The 23090-nt window shown below is 46.9% G+C and overlaps 1 protein-coding gene across 10 annotated transcripts in view; it reads right to left on the bottom strand.

The window, feature by feature from the left end:
- ACACA (acetyl-CoA carboxylase alpha) overlaps positions 1-23090 on the bottom strand; it is a 135318-nt gene that overhangs the window by 100810 nt on the left and 11418 nt on the right. For 9 of the 10 annotated variants that reach the window (XM_066979529.1, XM_066979530.1, XM_048074035.2 and 6 more), the window contains 10 exons: positions 20788-20834; positions 19601-19853; positions 5919-6051; positions 5143-5281; positions 4164-4273; positions 3629-3710; positions 2757-2855; positions 2054-2160; positions 1621-1731; positions 516-725 (listed from right to left, as the gene is read on the bottom strand). In XM_066979529.1, the coding sequence (XP_066835630.1) occupies positions 516-725; positions 1621-1731; positions 2054-2160; positions 2757-2855; positions 3629-3710; positions 4164-4273; positions 5143-5281; positions 5919-6051; positions 19601-19827 (1218 nt within the window). In that variant the 5' untranslated portion in view covers positions 19828-19853; positions 20788-20834. Of the gene's footprint in view, positions 1-515; positions 726-1620; positions 1732-2053; positions 2161-2756; positions 2856-3628; positions 3711-4163; positions 4274-5142; positions 5282-5918; positions 6052-8639; positions 9123-19600; positions 19854-20787; positions 20835-23090 lie in introns of those variants that run through there. The other variant, XM_048074036.2, reaches the window with a different exon arrangement.

The raw sequence follows: 23090 nt of genomic DNA on the forward strand, positions 1-23090 counted from the left end.
TTGTTCTGTTCAGCCACCCCATCCACTTCAGACTTTTTGGTGGCATCCTAAAACATCCAAAAGCTTGTACCCAGCCCAAGAACTGCTCAAAGGAAAGCACATAGCCTGGAAACCAAAACTCCTGTGCCATTTCATTTACACTGTTTACAAAGGGCTGAATTTGAAGTGCGTATTTGTAACAGTCAGCATTAGAAAATTCATCCAATTCCTGCAGTTTGTTTTTAATGTGACAATACGCATTTAAAATACACTTCCTTCCCATTTTTGAGGTGAAAGCAGTTTTCAATAGAGCTCTAAAACTTTTTGCTAGCACACGGAGGACTCATGCTTGGAAATGTCAGTGGTTGTCCACATAAAGCAGTTTAAGACACATAACCCTAAACTGCTCTTTTAAAAGATTCAACAATGTAAAATTAAAAGATTCAACAACGTAAAGTTACTGGCAATGTAAAAAAAAAAATCCTGGCTATTTCTAGAGTCTCATAAGGAAAGAGAATTTTCAGAGCCTCTCTCACCTGCTCCATGTGCTCAAATACCACCGAAGTCGCAATAGAAGCAGGTGCTTCTTCAATAATCTTCTGGTGCCTGCGCTGCACAGAGCAGTCCCGACCAAAGAGAGAGATGGCATTGCCATACTGATCTGCCAGGATCTGCACCTCCAAGTGGCGGGACTGCTTGGCTAGCCTCATTACGAAGATTGGAGAGCCTGGGACTTCAGCTTGAACCTATAGCAGAGACAGCATATAAACGGACAAATCATTTTTTGTAAACAACTGTCTTAATCACGATCAACCCAAGCTCATTTTTGAAGCAACAGGTATCCATAACATTTCCCCTGGGCCATTTATGGCTGAAAATACCTTGTGTTTGCTTGTATGTAATTGGAGTGCTGTTTCCATCATCTCAGCTCTCCTAAATAATCCATAAGCTAAAGAAGGTTTGTGCCCCTCAGCATTTTACATTTACACTGCAAATACTCTCCATTATTTGGATTTATTCAGCACCTACCAGGATGCTGGGTATTTGACAACTGTTCTGGTTATGCAGATGTATTGAAATCCTACCAACACAGAGAAGAAAGAATGCATGAACTCATGGTTCAAAACAGCTGAACAGGCTCTGACACGTAGTAGTGTCTTTTTTTAGTTCTTCAACATTTCCAATACAGTGCTCTTAGAGCCACCAAACCTGAACAGAGAATCACAGAATCACAGAATGGTTTGGGTTGGAAAGGACCTTAGAGATCATTCTAATTCCAACTCCACTGCCTTGGGCAGGGACACCTCCCACTAGACCAAGTTGCCCAAAGCCCCATCCAGCCTGGCCTTGAAAACTTCCGGGGATGGGGCACCCACAACTTCTCTGTGCAGCCTGTGCCAGTGCCTCAGCACCCTCACAGTGAAGAATTTCCTCCTTATATCTAATCTAAACCTCCCCTCCTTCAGTTTAAAGCCATTTCCCCTTGTCCCATCACTATACTCCCTGACAAAGAGTCCCTCCCCAGCTTTTCTGTAGGCCCCCTTTAGATATTGGAAGGCTGCTGTAAGGTCTCCCCAGAGCCTTCTCTTCTCCAAGGTAAACATCTAGAATGAGACAGTACAAATCAATGGAAATAATTACCTGTCTAAAAAGGTTGGGGAAGTCATCTGCATTGTTAACTTTCCTAATTCCTTTTCCTCCTCCTCCTTCAGAGGCCTTGATCATGACAGGGTAGCCAACCTCTTCAGCAGCCTGATCAAGATGGGAAAACATGGGTAAGTACAAAAAGTTAGCAGTAGCAAGTTGAAAAGATCATTATTTCCCTATGGTTTGTGTCCAAGCCTCCACATCTTCTGACTCTATTTAGCAAGCTACACATGAACGAGACGGAAACCAAATATTCCAGTTCAGGAGGGTTCCTGTAGTTGGAAAAATGGGGAACATTTGCTGCCATGGCTGTGATTTTGTGACTGCAGAGAACTATAGCTTCTTGAAGCGATCACCAAATCTCTAGGCTCCCGCCAGGTGTGCATGCAGCAGGACTCCAAATAACTCCAAAATACTAGCCACCTACCCGCAGTCCATCGTCTGCATCTTTCACATAGCCTTTTTCATATAGCTCCTGAGGAACATTCAAGATACGTTTCTGAAGATCATTTTCTTGCCAGTCTACTCGAAGACCTGAAATATAAGCATGATCTTCTAGCTCATTCTGCTGCAAGGCTCAGTGAGAATTCATACACTAGACATTGGTGAAACAAATAGCAGCCACAGTTCCTCATGGAACCAACCTGGATGTGTTTACAAAAAAGAGCAAGCAGAACATAAACAGATGATTACTGTTTTCTGGGGAGCAAAGATTTTCATCTGGGAAGCCAACCACAGTTATATCCTCCTTCACCTACGTTGCGCAATTCTGAGAAACAGGTTGTTATTTATCATCTTTGAAACTGCATAGAGCTTCCATGGAAGCAGAGTGTTGGCTGTGTGCTCAAGAATTACTAGTTATATGCTAAAAAAGTAGAAACTGCAGAAACACCAGATACTACAGCAGTACTGTTAGACTAACAACACATTAAGGAACGTGTAAATTTTGCCTGACGTATTTATTTATGACATAGTGACTATGCCTAAAAGCCTTGGATGGCACCAATTTGAATCCCTAAACAGATGGAACACATCCAATAGACCTTTTTGTGCACAGATACTTATTAAAGATTAAGTGTGTTGAAGAAAAGATTAGAATGATCTTTATACACAGGTAAATTCCTTCTTACCACTGCCACTCCAAGGAAGAGTTGGGATGCCAGCAGTCTGAGCCACTATTGATGAAGCAATTTTATCTCCTAAAGCCCACATTGCTTGGCTTGGAGGACCTGTAAAGACCAAAAACAACGCATGAAAGAGACACAGGAGTTATCAAACACTAGGGAAATGCCCACAGTTCTGATCTGGGTTCCATGTAAGAGCGATATACAACAGCTGTTAGCAGGACTGATGCACGCCACATCCCAACTGGTATAAACCAACATTTCTGAACTGAAACCAGGAGCATTAACTCTATCAGCCAGGAATCTAAAGGCAAACAGACTAGAGTACCTTTGACTAAGAAAAAGGAAAAGGTAATTGTAACCATAGCAATGCCACCACAGCCGTATCACAACAGCTTGTTAAGTGCCCATCACGTTAAGTCTTGGAACACCCGACCTGCAAGCACCACTACCTGCCCATGTGTTTCTCTTCAAGCTAGGCCTGCTCTCAAAGAGATGTCAGGTGCTAGTAGCTGGTACTAGGTGTGCACATCACATGCTGTTGGAATAATAATTCAGTGCCCTGACTTCTCTAGAAATTTGGCTTGTGTGGGCCTGTAGCTAATGATTGGTAAGAGATTTAAACTGGAATCAAAACACAGCTTTTAAATTCACTCCTCTTCAAAGGCTCAGCGTATTTCTGCAGTGATGGCTTAAGTCATTGCAGATCTGCTAGAAGTCAGAACATGATACAACTGTCTCCCAAGCTAAAGGCTATGTTCAGACCATAACTTTTATCACATTAAGTCCATTTTTAGTTTTATACACAGCACGTCCAAAAACTTATCCTATATTCAGATATGGAGATGATGCTTCTGGTCAGAAGTACATATCCTCACCCATGAAAGCAATCCCATTTTTGTGGAGAAGTTCTGGTAGTTTAGGGTTCTCGGAGGCATGGCCCCAGCCAGCCCATACAGCCTGCAGAAGAACATAACACAATTCACTCTTTGTTTTAGTAAACTGGCAAGTAAACAGAAATACAAAGCATGCAGATACTTCCAAGTCTTTCTTTTCTCCACTGAACAGAAAAAATCCTCGTAACATTCATAAGCCAGACAAGATTCCTGAAGAACACAGTATGTTTAGTTTAAAGGACCAGCATATTGCATCTTGCAGACGAGTCAAAGAAGGCAAAGAAGTTGTTGAAGATGAACTAAGCTTAGGGAAGTGAAAGGGTGAAGGAAACCTTCCATCTCCCGCAGATATTCATACTGGGAATCTGACTGCTTTCTAATATTCTTGTCTTTTAGTGCTAGTATAGGGTTGTCATTTCCATTTCTTTGACCTATCTTTTTCACCAGATACAACTCATTATTTAAGAGAACATTCTTTAGTGTCATTTCATGATTTAAAAACTGTGACACTTCTCACCTGCACTGGAATCCGTTTAGCAATATCAAGAATGAGTTCCACATTTGCATAGTTGTTATTATTTGGTCCTCCTGGAACTGGGACATAGTGATCCGCCATTTTAATATACTCTGCAAACACAACAAAGATTGCATTAGATTGCAAATCTAATTAATGGTCTAAAACTCCCTAAATCTACAGTATGAGCAAATTCTAAAATCTGTATCCACTTTTCTTTCTCACTGACTTTGGAGGTTCATGACAGTGATCCAAGAGTATTTTCTACACAATAAAATACCTACAGCAAACATCAAACTTCCTGTCTTGAAAGCATTTTTAAAAAAATCTATTCTAAAACTGCTCAAACATTCCTGTAAATCAGTTCAAGATTATCTCCCACCTTAAGGTTGTTTCTAATTCATCATTCTGACAGTCAGAATCACATCCCAGAAGCACACTTCCTACCCTCCTTTCTAACTGGGGATCAAATCCTCCAGTCTTCTGTCTGGCATCAGACCACTGTCACTCCAGAACATCAGGCAGGGAAATTACTATTCACTGCTATGCTTTAAAAAAAAAAAAAAGCCTTAAAAACACTTTAAAAGTTTTGATGTGTGCATAAGTGCCTAACACTCAGGATCTACGGTAAATTCAGGTTATCCCAGAAACCTACAGGAAGCAGGTACTTGCTAAAGTATATAAATGCTTACAGATTGTCAGCAAATATGTGAAATCAAACTTAAAAATATAAACCTAAAACCATGTTTAAGGTAAGTATATTCCAGTCAGATCTGAATATGGTTTTGAATGAATAGGTAACGCAAGATTACCCGTCTGGTGCTTTGTATTCCTTCCAATTTCAAATGAACATGTATAATCTCCTCCCAAAAAAGGCTGCTACCTGACAGAACGGCGTGTGATACATCAGACATACACTCAACTTCTTGCACCCCTGTGGGCACACAGGCCTGTGTGGAGGTGGTTGTGCACCTTCACTCACCTGCATTTGCTTTCAGATCCTCAGGAGTCACCATGACAACAAATCTGATCGCCCGCTCATTTCGAAACATCTCATAGGACCAGCGTCGGATCGATCTCATGCATTTCACTGCTGCAATCCCATTATTGGCTATCAGGACCTAAGTATATCAGATGCGGGGATGAGATAGAGTCTAAATAGCACAAAGCACTAAGCAATAATAAATCTGGCTGTTTTCTCATCAGTGTCTTTCATCCAATTTTTTGGTTCTTCAGTTTCCTCAGCCAGTTTTCAATTCACCAAAACCATTCAATGCCCCATCAAGCAAACCAGAAATCAGCTCCTGCTTGACCATAAAGATGTTAATGTATTGTTTTGTTTGGATTAAAGAGCAGGAGGACACATGAGAACAGGCATAATGAGTTGCTAAAATTTTTAATACCTGAATGGAGCAGACCTCATCCATTAAATGACTATGTATTTTTAAATATATTTCTTAGTGTTTTGTCCAGTCAACATTTGTTATATGTCTATAAAATATATTCCTGTACCAGCAGAAGTGCTCTAGCTCACTCTTTTTTTTTTCCAGTCACACCAAATAAAACAATGGGATGTCTACTTATCACATTTAAAATAAAACTGAAATGGAATAATTACAAGCAGAAATACATTTTTCAAGTGCAGGAATATTAGTATTTTGATACGTGCAATGTACAGCCTTCTACGTAGAGAAGCCACTGCTCAAGGGAAGGGAACAAGAATGCAATCTGCTGAAGTCAAAAAGGTCAGCAACTTACCTTCTCAATAACTTTATTCCCTCCAAAACGAGTAACAAATTCTGCTGGAGAAGCCACAGTGAAATCCCGCTGCACGTCAACTTTCTTCCTGTCCCGGCCTTGCTTTACAAGGTGTAAGCCAGACATGCTGGGCCTAAGGCAATGTGAGGGGGACAGAAAAAAGGAACTTGGCAGTGCAGATGTTCACGAATAGAGCAGGATACGTCAATGATTTGTAAAGATCCCCTTGACCATATTCCCCTAGAATTATTCCCTGCTTCCAGCCCACCATGGCCTGGATCTGGCCGACTTTGTTTTCTTGCTTGGTAAAACAATGTACTAAATCGGACTCTATCAGGAAATCCTATTTGAGAACCACAGCGAGTAACCCTCCAAGTGTAAATAAGAGGCTCTGCCATCTCTGTGACTGGTAACTTAAAATCATTTTCCAAGGATTTTCCACTACTCAATCTTTCATATCTTTATGATAAGTTCTGGAGGACAAATTCATCGTGTTACTGCCCATACGACAAAGCCAGTTTTGTGTCCGATCAACTCTGTGCTCTGCCGCTCTTTTGCTGTGGAAATAGGAATGTCGTGTCCCTTTCTTATGCTTCAGCTTCCTCAGGAAAAAAAATGGATAAATCACCCTTTGCTTCTGCAACCATGGCAGGATTTGATTTGCTAAAGTTTACAAAGCTGAAATTGTGAGAGAAGACTCACAGCGTGTCTACTGTACTGCAGCACGACCGGGGCAGCAACAAGTTACTTCTCACTTCAAAGCCTCTGAGCTTTGCCTCTTCAGGCCCCCCTATCGTTTACCAGCATTTTCTTCCTACATTTAGCGTGCTTTTAACAGACTCCTTCTCCACAAACACCCTGACAGAAAATCCCCCCCAGCCACCATGCCGGCCGCAGAACCTTTCTGTAGGGAGCACGGGGGAGATATTTCAAGGACTGCTCGAGGCGCAGGGAAGGCCCAAGCTGCAGGCCCGGGGTGCAGCCACGCGAGCAGCCAGCGGCTCTGTGCCCGGCGGCCCCACGGGCCCAGCCGCCTGCCCTGTGCCTGTGGAAGCCATCGGGGGCCTCTGACCTAATCAGCTGCTGAAGCGCTGATGCGTTGAGCAACCCCACTGGGAAAGAGGACGAGACGGGGCAGAAAGCGGGCGGAATCGCTGCGGGAGAGCACGAAGGGAAAGCAAACCCAAGGGCAAGCCCCAGAGGCCAAGCAGCCCGCGAGCCGCGAGGTTCGCGGCCGTGCTAAGGTTGGGGTTCGAGTGAGTTGCTGCTGCCGGAGGCGCTGGGTGGCAGCCCGGGAGGAGGCACAGCCCCCTCAGAAACAGGCCGTGTCCTACGGGCGCCATGGGGATCTGCCTAGCTGGAGGGCAGCCCCCCCCCCAGCTCTTCTGCAGGAGCACAGTGACACCACAGGCCAGAACTCTGACTAAAAAAAAATTACTGATGAAAGAAATCCTGACCAAACCACAGCTATTATGCAGTTTGAACCCAGATTTTTCCTTTTAGCAGTCTTTCCCATAATTTTGGTACTAACACAGACAGAAGGGGAGAAATAAAAGGTAAGAGACAGGAGATCAATAGGATGATTTTAACACATGCTTAAAAATAAATAAAAAATGTCCATCTCCCAGAGACACTGTAGGCCATACAAAGGGCTGTACCGGGTCAGACCAAAGAGCTGCCAGCTGACAGCCGGAGAAGGGCATATGATCAAGTTCAGTGCGTGGAGGTACTTCCCCAGAAAACTTTCCCTTCTTCCAGCAAGCTGCACTTCAGAGATAAGCGGTGTCACTGCACTTTGCAGAGGCTGCTATCAGCAAGAGTTCACTAACCACAGGCAAATCTCTGCCTGGGACTTTAAGGACAGAGGCCAACAGCCAAGAAAGAGAGTAAAAGTGTCGGTAAGGCTGAATTTCCATCAAATTTGTCTTTAAAGAAGACCAGAATCTATGGCATGGCAAGGAAGGAGCACAGCCCAAGGAATAAGTGATACAGGTTTATTCATTGCACGTTTATTCAGAGCAGTCTCAAAAAAAAAAAAAGACAAAAAACTTGGGGTTCAAAATCTGTGAACGTGTATGAATACGGACTAACTTGCCAAGTTCAAATTATTACACAAATAAAGATACTGCTACAGATAAACTTCTGATTTTATTGTCGTTTTGTCATCCAAAATAAAATACAAACACTTGTTTATAAGCAAGTATAGTTCCATTTAATTTGTGATGGGATGCATGCCAAGAATATTAAGTTTGTTCGCTAATAATCACAGGTGGCACATTATAACCAAACCAGGAAAGATTTTCTTCTTTTTGCAGGGTAACGTAGGGGAGAAGTTGGGCAGTAATGAAGAAAGAAGACTGAGCTCTAAGCAAAACAGAATAAATGGTGAGTTAGTAACAGTTACCCCTACTCCTCACCAGGTCACAGCTGCAGTGTTTTACCACGTAAGAACTTTCTGAACGCTCACCTATCCTTCTGCTTACAGAGGTTAGAAGTTGTGCAGAATCTCAAACTTTATGAATCCTGATTCCCCAACTACAATGCAGTTCAGCATCTTCCTACAGACTGCATGCACAAACACCTTACAGAAAATGGCGAGTGTTTCTGAGGGATAAAATTAACATGGAAAAATAGCAGTACAAATTCCAGTACGGTGCCCAACTGCTTCCATCCAAGACGGGTGCTGCTATGGGGAGAGACAATCATATCTGCAATTCTTACCTCTGCAGCATGTGATATCTCATTTCCTGACTCTGATCTGCAGACTCCTCCATGCTGCCTCAGTGAAGGAATTAACAGACTGCAAGCTTGCCAACGACTCCTCTAGTGTAACTGCTGCCGTTTCTCTTCAATATTGCAGCTCAAAACCCAGCAGGGCAAAGCTGCCGAGAGCCTCTGCCACTCATACGGTTCTCCTTGAAGCAGTGGCACTTCCCGGATTGCTCCAGCCTGTTAACCTTTGTCCCCTGCCTTCTGCCACCCCCCTGCCACCCTTTCTTCCTGTGACGCAGCATGCACATTCAGAGGGTAGCAGCTCCCCTGCTCCGCGTTCAGAGGAAAGCAGCTGATCAGGAAAAGAGAAAGCGATCTACAGGTTACGTAACCGGGCTCAGCACGCAGCCCCGCTGCCGCAGCACACGCTGAGAAGCTGCTTCCCAGAGCCACGGCCGGCCCCGTCCACGCTCCCCATGCCGGAGGAGTCTCGTACGAGACCGCAGAGCTTCCCCGCGTGCCGGCAGAGCCCGCTGGCATCCACCGGAGCCCTGCGCTGCCCGGACCTGCGAGCACCTCCCGCGCTGTCGCAAAGGTAGCTGCTGAGGAGCGGCCACGGGGGGAAATCAGCCCGAAGAATTCAATCAAGGCACAGAATTTAAAATCGGATTGTCACAGTGGGTGGGGAGGGGATGAGGAAAGCATTTCCAGGATGACAGAGGGGAAAGTCAGACACACGGTCCGCAGAGGCGCACAGAGCACGTCGGTGATCCGAACACGAGTCAAAGAACACACGGACGCCAGCCTGGAAGGAAGCTGGGAGGGCTTGGACAAGATACCCCGGTTTGTTGTGCCTGAGTTTCTCCACCCATGAAACAGAGACCAGTTCACTCTGAGCGCTGTAAGATTAAACATCCTCACAAGCAAAGGTGCTGCAGCACCACCAGTTCCATAGCATCACAGGAGAGGAGGAACGTTTACTCAGTATCGAGCACATGCAGAAACAAACTGCAAATTCGGTGGGTGGGTGAAGGATGAGCAAGGGCAGTGACTGCAGCTATAACACACTGGTGATCAAACCTGGATCGGCAGCAAGTGGATTACATTTTTAAAAATCACAGCATTCAGGTCTGTTCTAGTGCAGGGCCATACCCAGGGAGCTCAGCTCTTATTTGATGCACACGTATTCCAAGGGTCTGAGCAAACGCCATCCAACCATCCAGGATCACTCAAAAATAAAAAATAACAATAATAAAAAGAGGAGTGAGTGCCCAGAGGAAAAAGGCATGTTAATAAGACGACAGCATGCAACCCTGAGCCCTGAAGAGCAAGGTGAGGTCACTGCAGGAGATGGGGAACTAAGAATAGACAGCGGTATGAGCGATGACCGACAGCAAGCGCCACGTGTCTGATAAAGTGCAGGCAAACAATTCTGCACAGATCCAATTTCTTCAAGCATTGTCAGCAGAAGGGCGCAGCAGGACAGCGACACGCTGTGGCAGTGATGGAAGTCACAGTGGAAACAAACCTCGGACAGCAGATCCAAGCGAGACTGGTCAAAGAACAGTTTGAACAACCAAAAACCCCCGGACCCAGGCAGACCACGGGTCCTGCCACTGCCAGGACAGGACTGGTACTTTCTTTGTGTCCCATCAATGGGAAGCAACGAACTTACATTACAACAAAGAGACCACATATTACAAAAACCTTCTAATAGTATTGTGGATTAAAGCAGCGAGCAAAGCGATTGCACAGGCTGTGCTGTGGGAAAAGCGAGGTTTCACAACAGGTTTGAGTAGTACCTGATCAAGACTGGCTTACTGCGCAGGTGACCCTACCTTGTGGCAAAAGCGCAGCCCCGATGACTCGTGGGATCCCTTCCTGCTGCACACTTTACTTGTGCCCAGGTAAAAAGAAGGGGCTGTGTTAAAACACAGGATATATCTGCCCAGTTACTAAATGCCTCTCTCACCCGTCAGCCTTTGTTCCCTCTTTGAGGAGCTGCTCAGGCCACCCAGCTATGAAGTACGTCAGAAATCTCTTGTTAAACTCAATGTAAAACAGAAGCACGTCAGAAAAAGCAACATGTCTCAGCACTCCCCAGCACTGGTTCCATCCTGCCAGGCCTCCTGCGCACCATGCACGGATCCAGGCCCCCGCAGCGCAGCTCGGCCTCGGCCACGGGCACACACCTTCCCCAGGGCATCAGGCTCCTGCAGGGTGGCTGCCACAAACTCACCGCCTCCCCAGTTCCAAACAAGCCACCACAGCGGTAGAGACTTAGATTTCAGACTCGGCTTGGTAAGATCTGTGTCGCTTTCTCTTCTGGACACCGCTAAATAGGACCGGCAAAGCCCAGCAGGGTGGCAGCGCCCTCACCGGCCACGCATTGCGCACAGGACACGGCACGCTCCATCATTTTCTAAGTAACATTCTTGCGTGATCTACGGTTCCAGTAAGTTTCCTGTTTCTGATTCTGACTCGAGAATAAAATTTACGATCAGTGTCACTGAAATTTTATTTTTCAGTTTTTGTGAAAACCGTTTCCCCGATATCTGCCTGTGCTCCCAAAAAAGCCTGCCCGCAGCTCCCAGCCCAAACGGTTTCTGACCACCGTAGCTGCAGGGGACCAAACCCTACAGCTCCACACAGCTTCACGTCAGAGAAACAGCTTCAGCAGTGGTTAAAAATACTCCTTTTGCCTTCTAGCAGCTGAATTCCCTGCTACGACACCAATGGACGCGATTTGCCGCAGCACCCCTACAGAAACACGCTACGCGAGGCTGTGTCCTTCTGCACCAATACTTACCAGCGAGCACACACTACAACGCTCACTTCCTAACACAATGCCATTCAGCACCAACCGGTAAATAACGCCGGGAAACCGTCCCCCTCTTTAGAGCCGAGGCCTGCTGTCAGACAAAAGGAGAGCCTGCGCGGCTCTCCCCTGCTCTCCTCCAAAAGCAGCGCTCGTTACGGACACATACCTGACGCACATCGCAGCTAGGAGCCCGCATTGATCCCAGCACTGGAACATGCCAAGTGCCCTCCGTGACGTAGCAGTTTATTCCACGGGCGGTGATGCATTAGCCGGCTCGTTTGAAAGGCAGCCTTAAGGAGACTGCAGCACACACACGCACACGCACACCGAGACGGGATTATTCTGTTTCTCCCCCTGATTAGGCCTGTGAAGGGTTTGGAGGGAGGGCAGCTCCTCTCGTCAGCGCAGGCTTTATGTTTTGTAAATATGCGCGTGCTGATGTGTGCATGTATCTGATCTGGGTGGTGGGACTTTAACACTCTCGAGGCATCCACGAGATCTGCTCTGCTTTTTTAGGGCTGCCTTTGCAACCTATTTCACAAAAAAGCCGAGAGAACAAGCAAGCGTACATGTAATCCAGCAAGCAATGCAGACTTGTGTGGCCAGAGTAAAGGGCTGGCTATATCTTGGGCAACAGACACTGGGAGGCAGCAATCCACACTTATTCAAAGCCATTTTCTCCTGCAGCCTTAAAGAGACAGAACTCGAATACAGACGTTGCCAGAAATCAGTGCTTCAGCCTATAAATCAGAACACAGGGAGACTCATCGCAGCTCTGACACAAGGCTGAGCCCGAAGACTTCAGGAAATTAAATAAAGGACACAGCCCGAAACACGACAGCCCTCTCCCTGCTTCTTGGCTAAGTAACTCCACGTTCACGCTAACGCAGATTTTGACCAGCAGTCAGGGCAGGTGCACAGCCTAAAGCAGTAACTGGTTCCAGCACGAGCTGCTGGGGTTCCTCTCCAACAGCCCCGTACCACAGCAGCAGCGGATGCAGGCGTTAAATGCCGACACTTCTCGGTCAGCTTTTTTTCCCCTAAATCACCTGCCCAGCATTTATCCATTGTGCTGTACGGATTTTAAACTGAACCGTACCACGGGGCGCACACGCCACATCTCTGGTGTTCTCCGCCAGTCCTAAAGCAGCACCTCGCCTGTTATCATGGGAGGGAACCTGACGGCCTAAAGCTTCCTGAGCTCCTTCGGATCAGATCACACGCTTTTACGTACCGCGATCCAAACCTCCCCACTCCGGAGGCCCTCCTACATCTGTGCCCCACTCCCTCCGACCGTTCCTTCCAGCGCATCCTGCGCTCGCCTTCAGGCAGTCTCGTGCTCAGCAAGCCTCCCGCACGCCCCGAGCCCCTTTCCTCTCCTTCAAATTCATCTTCCAGAACCCATTTCTTCATCCCATCCTTCCTGCTCAGACCCTCGCGCCACATTCCCAGACCTCAAAACTACCCGGTACACACAAATATCTGTCCAAATAAACAGCCAAATTTGAATCAAATCAACGTCCACACCCAGTACAAAAGTTAACACACGCAGCAGGACAGTTCTGCAGCAGAGAAGTCCTTTCCAGCGCCCTTTGACAAAGCTCAAGCTTTGGACAGCTCTGCTCCGCATGAAGGAGAGAGGAACGACAAGAACGGAGGGGCTGGGGGGTTGCGTTTCAGCACGCTGGGAGAGCATCCTGCACAGAAAGCTCGGTGCTGCCCGTGTCACCACACAGGCCATGTGCCAGGCCATACGTCTGGTCTCACGGACGGGGCACAGAGATGCCAGTCGTCACCTAGCCTGGAGATGCTCTGCGCTCTTGCCACTTCTGGTAGGCATGCAGACGAAGAGGCCTCTGAAGCGTATTTGTCAAGAAACAGGGTAGCTTGTAGGGAAGAAAAAATAATTCACAAGTTGCCAGTGACCAAAACGCATCCCAAGCTTCCTCTTCCACAGCAGATACAGAAGGAAAATTCAGATTTTCTCTCCAGGTGGATAAAGTTCAAAATTGCAGCACAGCTCAACGACACTTGGGGTAACAAAACGTAAACCCTGTGTTTTGGCGGGGCTCCTTGAAGCTGCACAGCCTTAATTTAACCACCTGCGGAAACAGGCAGCAGCACCGCTCTGCCCTGCCCGCTGAGCCAACGGCGATTGATGACAAGCAAAGGAGAAGGAAAAGGAGCGGCGTGCCACGCCAGCTTCATTAAGGGCCTTCCGGGCCTGCGAGATGCAAACCCATGGAGTCGCCCTACACGAAACCTCAGCAGCACCATGGCAACTGATGGCGGGGAGCAGGGCAACAGGAGGAGACTGCAGCAGCAACCCCAGGGCTCGGAAACCCGGGCACGGCAGGTGTCTGTTCAGAAAAGTCCTTCTCCATGCAGCCGGGCCAGTCTTGGAAGTGGCAGTGAAAGCACCAGCCTCGCAGCCCCCACAGCACACGGGTACTTAACACACATTCGTGCACAAAAACACAGCCGCACCGAGGGCCCTACGAGATCAGTGCTCTATAAACTCCTAACCACAAACGGTTGGACTGGAGAGACATTTTCTTAACTCAAAACAAGTTCAGAAGGCTCCTTTATTTCCTTCAGCGCTCTGCAATTATTCTAAGCCCGGTCTCGAAGCTGGCACCCTCTCCCTGTGCCAGGCTAGGCGCACTCAGTGCGCTCCTCTCCAGCCCTAAGTTGAGGCCTTCTTTCAAGATGATTTTAATAGGCGATTAGCTCTTCTTATGCATCTCAATAACTTACTGAGACCATTTACTGAGAAGTCCAGATAACGTAAGGCAGTAAGTCTCTGTGGGTGTACTATCAGAGGTATTAGCTGAGCTACTTCCAAAAATTTGGCTTTCAGTTGATGCAAGGGGATTGCCAGGTGACTTTGTACACCCAATTTTGCTTACGAAACGAGAGCCCTGCGGTACAAATACCAGGAGACATGCAGGATTTATTCTATTTTTAAAAAGAATTTGATACGGGATGCTATCTTTAAAAACAGGAATTAAATATAGCAATAGGCAAAAACAATTTATTAAACAAAATAAACAGACCCAAAGTATCTTCCAAGTGGCATTTATGGAGATGTTACTTAATCCACCACTGAAAATTTCAGAAGGAACGTAATGACTGTCTAACGGCTCACTGCACAGCACGCAAACGCTGTGTCCTGTCCGAACAGGACTACTGCCTTCAGTCGATGGATATTTCTGAGCTCAAACACAACACAATTATGCCTGGAATCCAAAAGACAAAAATAAAAACAGTGTTGTTGAGTGTAATTATCTACAGGTGCAAAACACAACGAAGAGTAAATGTTGTTAATGTAAACTACCTACAAGTACTTTCTTTCAGGAGGCTTCTTTTCCATGTTCAATGCTGTAACTGAGAGAGGAAGGAATTTACAGTTTTCATCACCGATACTCTTTAAATACAGCACAGCTACAAGAAAGACTCAGGACATTTCAACCTGCAGTTACTCTCCCAGCCCGCAGTTCTCCTAACACTGCTGCAACACGCGCTGATTTGCAGTTCGTTATCAGATCACGGCTTTCTCAATCCCGTAACGTAGCCATCAAGCAGCACAACCAAAGGTCTTACAGCTACGCAGGGGCACGGAGGCCAGTGTTGTACAGCCTGTCCCGGCAAGACTGGCTTTAGCAACAGCACAAACACTTGGCCAGATCAATAAGGGGCTAGACGGATCAGCACGGCGCACGCATGCCCCGCATGCCCAAGTGAAGAAACACGGGCTGGCACCGACTGCCCAGAGCTGGGTCGGGAGGCATCGATCAGGCATCACAGCCCCGGCAGATGATAAGGCTCTTGGCGACGCTTTCCAGCTCAGACAGGAGACCTGCAAAGTCTCAGGTGCTGAACAGACGCCAAGCAGCCTGGTGAAATGTGTGCTTCACGAGGAGTCGTCGTGATGTTGCGTTTTACGGGGGTCTAAGGGCAGGAGGAGCAGCGCTGCCTGTTAGCACAGCGCAGGAGGCTCCCAGCTGACCAGATCCGATGGGAGGCACGATCGCCCCGAGCCTCCATCCCAGCACCAAGCATCTTCCACAAAGATTGTTCATTTGACCTGTATTTGAATGAGTTTCTTTGCTATAAAATGACAGATCGTGAAAGCTGATGAGGGAGAAAGAGCATTTCTCATTAGCAAAGTCGTTCTGGTACTCACAGGGGTGAAAATTTGCTTGGGAGATCAAGATAAGAGCTGGGACAGCCGCTGCACAAAAGGTCCGGTCACTAGCACAGAATATTAGAGGATGGGTTAGAAGGTCTCACAGACAACCCCCACAAAGCAACAAAATGGAGATTAGAGGAGAAAGGAAGTGTTACTGCCTGAACTTCAGCGATCTGGGGTATGAGAGGGGAAAACCAGCTCAATAGGAGGGCTGACAAGCCTGCTTTCCAGCTCCCTTGTGCCGTAAGAAGAAATCTCTTCTCTTCAGCCATCAGAGCAACAGGTTTACTGCCTGACATGCTTTACGAAGAGGTAGGACAGCTTGGGTATGCTCACGCAACCCTTTTTCAGCTAACTCAATCCTGTATTTTAAAGATAATGTTCCGTGAGAAGAACGCCCCTGCAGCAGCCGCTCACCTCGAATACAAGCTGTGTCCATGGTTAGCTAACCAGTGTCTGTGTGGAACTGTGAGCCTAACCAGCAAACAGAAAGATTTTTTGGCAACCTCCTCAGAAAGACACGCTCCCTTGGACCTGCACCTTGTGTCACCAACACTGCACTCAACTCCCCATGAGTTTGTCTTTACCAGTCCAGAAAGAGTCGCACCTTCATGGCTTCCAAAAGGAAGCTGTAAGTAAGAATTCTCACGTCCCATTAATTTGCTGTCACAGAGTGAATTCAGGCAATCTGTCTAGCTTGTCTTTGTCTCAGTTTGTCCGTGTGTAAACATTATTTGGAAATTGTTTGATGAAAGGGACTGACTACCACCCTGGAAAACTCTTTCAATTCATCTAACTTTATCTTAGAAAAACAGCCCAGCGCTGTAACTTTGTTATTTGCATTGGCATTTCTCTCCAAGTTAACTAAAAGTCAAGTACCCTTAAAAGAGAGTGCCAAAGCAAGCAGGTTACAACAGAGGTGCTCAAGGTTGCGCACCTATTGCATTAGGGCTCTCTGGTGCCAGGCAGTGTCCTCGAAGTTACACGCAGACACTGCTTGATTTTCTTGCTCCCCTATTGTCTGTTTCCACACCAGTGGTTATGTCTCCATCCCGCTTCTGTTCCTAAAACGTATATAGTTACAGGAGCAGAGCTCTTCCTGCCTCAAAATTACCTTTTGTGCTGCCAACAAGTGACGGTCACTGGAAGAGTAATCCCCTTTAAATTCGCTTTAAGGTTTTGTATCTGTTCTATTACCGCCAGCTGGCTGAACTCGTCCATCAGCTTGACCATAACACCTCTGCGAACCCCGGGCTGCTGTCCTCTAGTTACAGGCTCGTTGCGCTGGGGCCATCTGTCTTCAGTCTGTCTCCCCGAAGAGGCAAGGATACCACCAACAAAAGGACAGATTAAAACTCCTTACTCTGCACAAGCAAGTAAACCAGCAAAACAGGAGAACAAGCTGAAAGGATTGGCTGGTCATACAAACATCTGCCCATACTACTCACGGACCCCTTAAAATCCCTGCTGCACGCTAACAGGAAAGGCGTTTTCTTATCCATGAAAGACACATGGAGAAAAAGAGGAGAGGATTCCTTTATGTATCAGGGATATAGCACTGGCTGTAAAGTCCACGGATAGCAGAGGTCTCACTGCAAGTCCTGGGATGATGCTAAACAGAAAAGGATTTCATGTCATTCACAGAGGCCTACCGCTGGCCAGTAAAGGCAGAATTATTTTTTGGAAGCAACTATTTCTTCAAAAGCAACAAATTAACGGTAGTGATGGACTGCTCAGAGAGACCTGTAGCGGGATCCAGACTGTCCTGTACGTTCTGGGACAGGACGATACCTTTTAAAATGGCAGACAAAAAGAGCAAGTCAAGGGGATGCTTTTCTCGATTTGGTTCTGACCACTGGGAGGAACTGTCGGGAGAACGTGAGGCTGAAAAGCACCAGAACAAACAATCACAAATCTAGTTGTAAGCAACTGGCAGGCAGAAAGGTAAGTTACATCCAACTGCAGGATGTCACGGATAAATCTTCCCAAAGCAAAAACACGTTTCCTTCCCTTACATGCTGAAAAGACTCGCAAACAGGGGACTATCAATTGCTGCAGTGAATTTGGACATTATGTCAGCTTTTGATACTGTCCAGGATTGTATTTTCCTAAATAAAGCAAGTATACATGAAACAGCTGTAGTAGCTGGGTAGTTGGAAATTCGGATGACGATGAGCAACTGTTCTGTTGAACTGGAAGGATGCAAGAAGCACGGATTTGGTAAGGATTAATTCCAACAGCAATGCTGTTTAGTATTTTCTTTTAAATGTATTAGTTACAAGGTTACCATAAAGCTAGGAACGACTGCAGATGCTTTGGAATCAATAATTTAATTCTAAAGGAATTTACAGCCTGAAATGAGTAGCTGCACTTCGGCACCGACACGTGCAGAACGTCACACCCAGCGCACGTTAACTTCATAGTCAGCGCGGTGACCGCTGCTCCCCAGACACGACACCTCCCTGCTCTGCATAGCACCAAAAAGGCCTCAGGGACAATATCATGCCCAGGTCCGGGCACCACACCTGCTGGAATATAGGAAACAGATAAAGGGGACCTGGTATCTGCCGAGTCTTGCTTCATTCTGCCAAGAACCTGAGCTGTACGCACACTGAGAAGTACAAGATACCGAGCCTGTAACAGAAAATCTCGGTGGGTCCATCCCACTAACGGTATGCAAATCAGCACCACAGTAAAACAACCGGGCCTCTTAACGAGGCAATATTAACACCACGACCTCAAAAGACCAGCTTCATAGATTATCAAAGCCACAAAGAATTAGGAGCAGGAGTGGAAGAGCCCTTCTCCCACGTGTGAGGCCAACACCTCCCCAAGCTGCAAGCAGCACCTCTTAGGGTACCAATCAAGAGTTACCACCTCTTGTGTTCAGTTTTGGGCCCCTCGCTACAGGAAGGACATGGACATGCTCGAGCGAGTCCAGAGAAGGGCGACCAAGCTGGTGAGGGGTCTGGAGAACAAGTCTTACGAGGAGCGGCTGAGGGAGCCGGGCTTGTTCAGCCTGGAGAAGAGGAGGCTCAGGGGCGACCTCATCGCTCTCTACAGTTACCTGAAAGGAGGCTGTAGAGAGGTGGGGGTTGGTCTATTCTCCCACGTGCCTAGTGACAGGACGAGGGGGAATGGGCTAAAGTTGCGACAGGGGAGTTTTAGGTTGGATGTTAGGAAGTACTTCTTTACCGAACGGGTTATTAAGCATTGGAACGGGCTGCCCAGGGAGGTGGTGGAGTCACCATCCCTGGAGGTCTTTAAAAGACGTTTAGATGTAGAACTTAGGGATATGGTTTAGTGGAGTACTTAGTGTTAGGTCGGAGGTTGGACTCGATGATCTTGAGGTCTCTTCCAACCTAGAGAAATCTGTGAATCTACATCATCAATCTTTTCTTTAAGCAGAAACAATTTCCTCTGTCCAAACCAAAAAACACTCATTCCAATCAACATGGCATCACTGACACTACTCAGAGGTACTGTCAATTCTTTGGCTACACAGAAAGCACCAAATTCCATGCAAAGACAAAATAAGCAAACGCTGTAAGTTGTTTGCTCTCAACAAAGGTGGCCTGCCCAGAAACGAGAACTTCAAAGATCTCAGTCAACACATTTCAGTTTTCTGAAAGCAGTGACAAGAGGCAGGCAGTATAAGGGAAGCCCACCGTAACACTCAACAGCTGAGATTTCTGCGAGGTGCTTACAGAATTTAGGCACAGATGTTTCACTAAAAGCAACGGAAAACAGAAGTTATTCTTACAGATAAACACAGAAGTCATTCTGAAACAGTGCCAGAAGATCTCTTGGCACAGTAAAAACATTTGAAGCCAAACCCACAACCTGGATATAAAGGTGAGAGTAATTAGTACTCAGCAAGGAGTAGCTTTGGATTATCTTTGCAATGGATCGGGTAAAAGGACTGACAACTGGAAGCAAGTATTATTTTATCCATACCTCATGTGGCTTGCCAGGCCATCCTGAGCACTGGAGAGTCCTAGGTCTGAAAGGGAATCCGAGCAGACAGACACAGGCGACAAAGACCTCTCTTTCTCCTCTAGCAGGTCAAGTTTCACCAAGGAGCTTGTCTCATCTTCCGAGTTATCCTCTGACACAGAGCCAATAATAAAGCGAGAGTGAGGGTTCATCTCCAGGGGTTTAGCGGGTTGGGAAGACTCTTCCATGGCTCCTCCAAATTGTGCCCTCAGCACTTGAAGTGGCAGAAGAAAGAACAGAAACAAAACCTGAGGTTAATGTCTGCTCTTGCAGAACAAAGACGACGACAAAGCAAAGCTCGCTTCCAGCTGGAAATGCAACGTTCAAACACCATGGCTGAACCCAGGTGGGCGGCCAGGACCAACAAGAGTCACCTCTGTTGCGATTGCTGCCTTCTCTGTTTGTACGAGGACTCGGGGATCCCAGCGGCTGGTTTTTCTGACCTGCTAGCTCAAAACCTTTTAGCTCACACTGCCGGCTTGCAGCAGCTCAGGTGCCTTCCAGCCCACCTTCTGCCCTGATTCTATAAAAGCACCACAACCAACCAGTAAAATAGGATCCCTTCCTGCAAGGTTAGCAAGCGGAATCAGAGCAGCAATGGGTCTGACAAGCCGGAGGGAGGGGACAGGAGGATCCAGGTAAGGAATGATGGAGAAGGCAAACCTCCCCTTCCTGGCAGCGGCAAGCTGTCAGACTGGCTCAGCCATCTTCTGCAACATCGCACGGACTTTAACCTCCCAGTCCCAGATCACCCATGTCAGGCAGGGGATAGCTCCTACTTTATGGTAACATATTGAAACTTAGTGGCATGTTTTACACTTGTCAAAATGAAAATATGAAAGTTCAGGTCTCCATTTACCATTAAAAATCATCACATAGAGAGAAGAATCTCTTAACGTGGTGAAGTTTGAGTATCACAAAATCAGTGCTGCTTCCACAATGAATGAATGTTTTTTCTTTAAATAAAATAAAAAAATATAACTGGAAACAAAGGAACACAAGAGACAGAGAACAAAGGAATACTTTGGAGCACAAAGACAGGTGGGATGGTGACTTATCGTTGGATATGCTCTGCCCAACTCTGACACACTTATCTACACACAGCTGGAAATCAAACAATTAAAAATTAGAAATGCTTGTGCACCAACCTCTTGTTATTCTTGCAATCTGGGCAGTTATCCACTTCCAAAATGAACTGGAAAACAAAAGAACAAGTAAATATTACTGTTACGAAGAATACTCTGCATGTTTTTACTCGACTATATGAGACAGTGAACGCAGAACTGTTACGGGGTAGAAAAGGACCGCGCAGGTCAGACAGCCAGCTCCTGGTCGCCGATTAAAGCAGGAGCTGGACCCGCGACGCCCAAGTCAAGCCGGGGCACCTCCTGCCAGCCCATCGTTCTGGCAACTTCTGAGCACCGTGCTAGCGCACACAAGATAGGGACACCTGATCATCCTACTTGTGGTTTAGCACCGTTTTTAAAAGAAACGCTGTTCTGTGCCAGCGCTACCTGCTTGATTCAAATTTCTTCCTCTGCCACCTCTGAGCTTCTGAACCTGCTGTCCAATTTCAGCTGAATTTGATGGTCAAGAGTAAATCCCAATGAAAATTAGAAACCTCACGAGAAACCAGGGGCTAGAAAACGCAGCTGACACGCTGTACTTTTACGTGTGAAAAAACGGTATTTACCTGTGAAATAAACCGTAACAACTGTGACGCAGCAGCACGGACAAGACAGATGAGGAACCATGGCCTCAGGGCCCCAGTCTCTCAATAGGCACTGCACTACTGCTATTCACTGTCCCGCAGAAGGGATGGTTTGGTACATTTAACGCCACCCCGAACCAAGGAGAAAGCCTCGCCAGCCCTGCCAACTCCAGCCACGCTACGGCGATGCAGCGCGATAGGTTTGGTACGTACAGGACAGCCTTCATCCGGTGCACGAGCAAAACTAGACCAGGTTATAACACAAACAGGACGTGATCATAGCTTTAATTAGAGCACAGACGAGGAATTTATAGGCACTGCAACCCTTAAACACCATGCTCTTTCTTCTCATCAGTAACTGAGAATTAAAAACAGATCCAACTGGCTCCCGCACTTTTACCGTGAACGTACTTGACTGAATTATTTAGATCAAACCCGGTGTTGACATCACTACTCCCACAAACTCCAGTTTCACCGGGGCCACAGGCAGTTCATTTTACAGGGAGATGCACTTAACCACCTCGTGGCTGGAAAGCCACAAACACCCGTCCAACGGAGGTATTCCGATGGTGGATCTAGCTGCCCCTTTTCGAGGGCAGAGGAGGACAAGACTGGGCGGCAGGACTGCAAGGCCTGCACCCCCACCCGTGAAGTGTAGAAACTAACCCCTACAAGAGGATTTCTTTACGCATTTATTCCCATTGCTCAGATAGCAAAGTTTAATCAAATTTTCTTTGTGCGTATAAACACTACATTTATGTGTATATTTATTCTGGCGTCAGATCACTCCTGGAGAATTTCATCCAGACGGATTTACTGTTGGCAAAACTATCAGCACTGAGGAACATGGGATACAGCCAAACGAACCCCGACCCTTCCTTAATTAAGACTTTTTCTTAATTGAAATACTTTTCTTATTTGAAATACTTATACTTCAGTAACTAAGCATCGAGGCTTTTGTTTCTCCTCCTCTAGGTAAAGGAAAAAGAGCAGCGGGAGCGTGGCGTTTCACACAAACGCTCCCTGAGAAAGCACCGAAGCAGCGCCAAGGCCCCGATCCCAGTGCCAGGCTCAGACGACTTGACTGAACAGCGTGTTTGTACAACTCCTTCCGAAAGCAGTCAGTTATCCGCCGAGCCCCATTCAAGCGCATTTACCAGCGCACTGCTGACCCCGCGCAGCCCAGGCCCAAAGTCGGGAGCTCTGCTGAAGCTCCGCGGTCAGCCGGTAACAAACTGGCATCAAATCAGACGTAAGCTCGGCTTGCTCTCGGTGTGCTGAAATCCATTATTCACATTTAATTTAATTTCAGCATCCTCTGGGGCCAAATAAAACGTATAATTTCTCGGAGACCTCCTCGCGGAAGCCTTTTGCTTCCCACACTGCGAACGGAAGGCCGAAGCTGCATCAAACAACGGCCACGGGTTGGGAGGCGGCGCCTGAAATTCAGCTACCCACCAGCACCACACCAGGCACCGCTAACCCGAGTGCACGTACCGTTGTTTTAATAGCGCTGAACGAGGCCCCGAAACCAAAATTGCCCGGCTCCTCGACTACATACACACCCTACGCTGAGGTTTGCAGAGATACCGAAAAAGCCCTGTGAATTACGGAGGGATACGTCCTGAGAATTGCATCTCGCAGGGACGGGAGAACGTGTAACGTCACGCACTCGGAGCTTGCTCAATTGCATAAACACATGTTAAACCACGGTTTTATCTTTACAGAATCACAGCCACA

Source organism: Anser cygnoides, chromosome 18 (assembly GCF_040182565.1).
Source record: "Anser cygnoides isolate HZ-2024a breed goose chromosome 18, Taihu_goose_T2T_genome, whole genome shotgun sequence".
Lineage (NCBI taxonomy): Eukaryota > Metazoa > Chordata > Aves > Anseriformes > Anatidae > Anser > Anser cygnoides.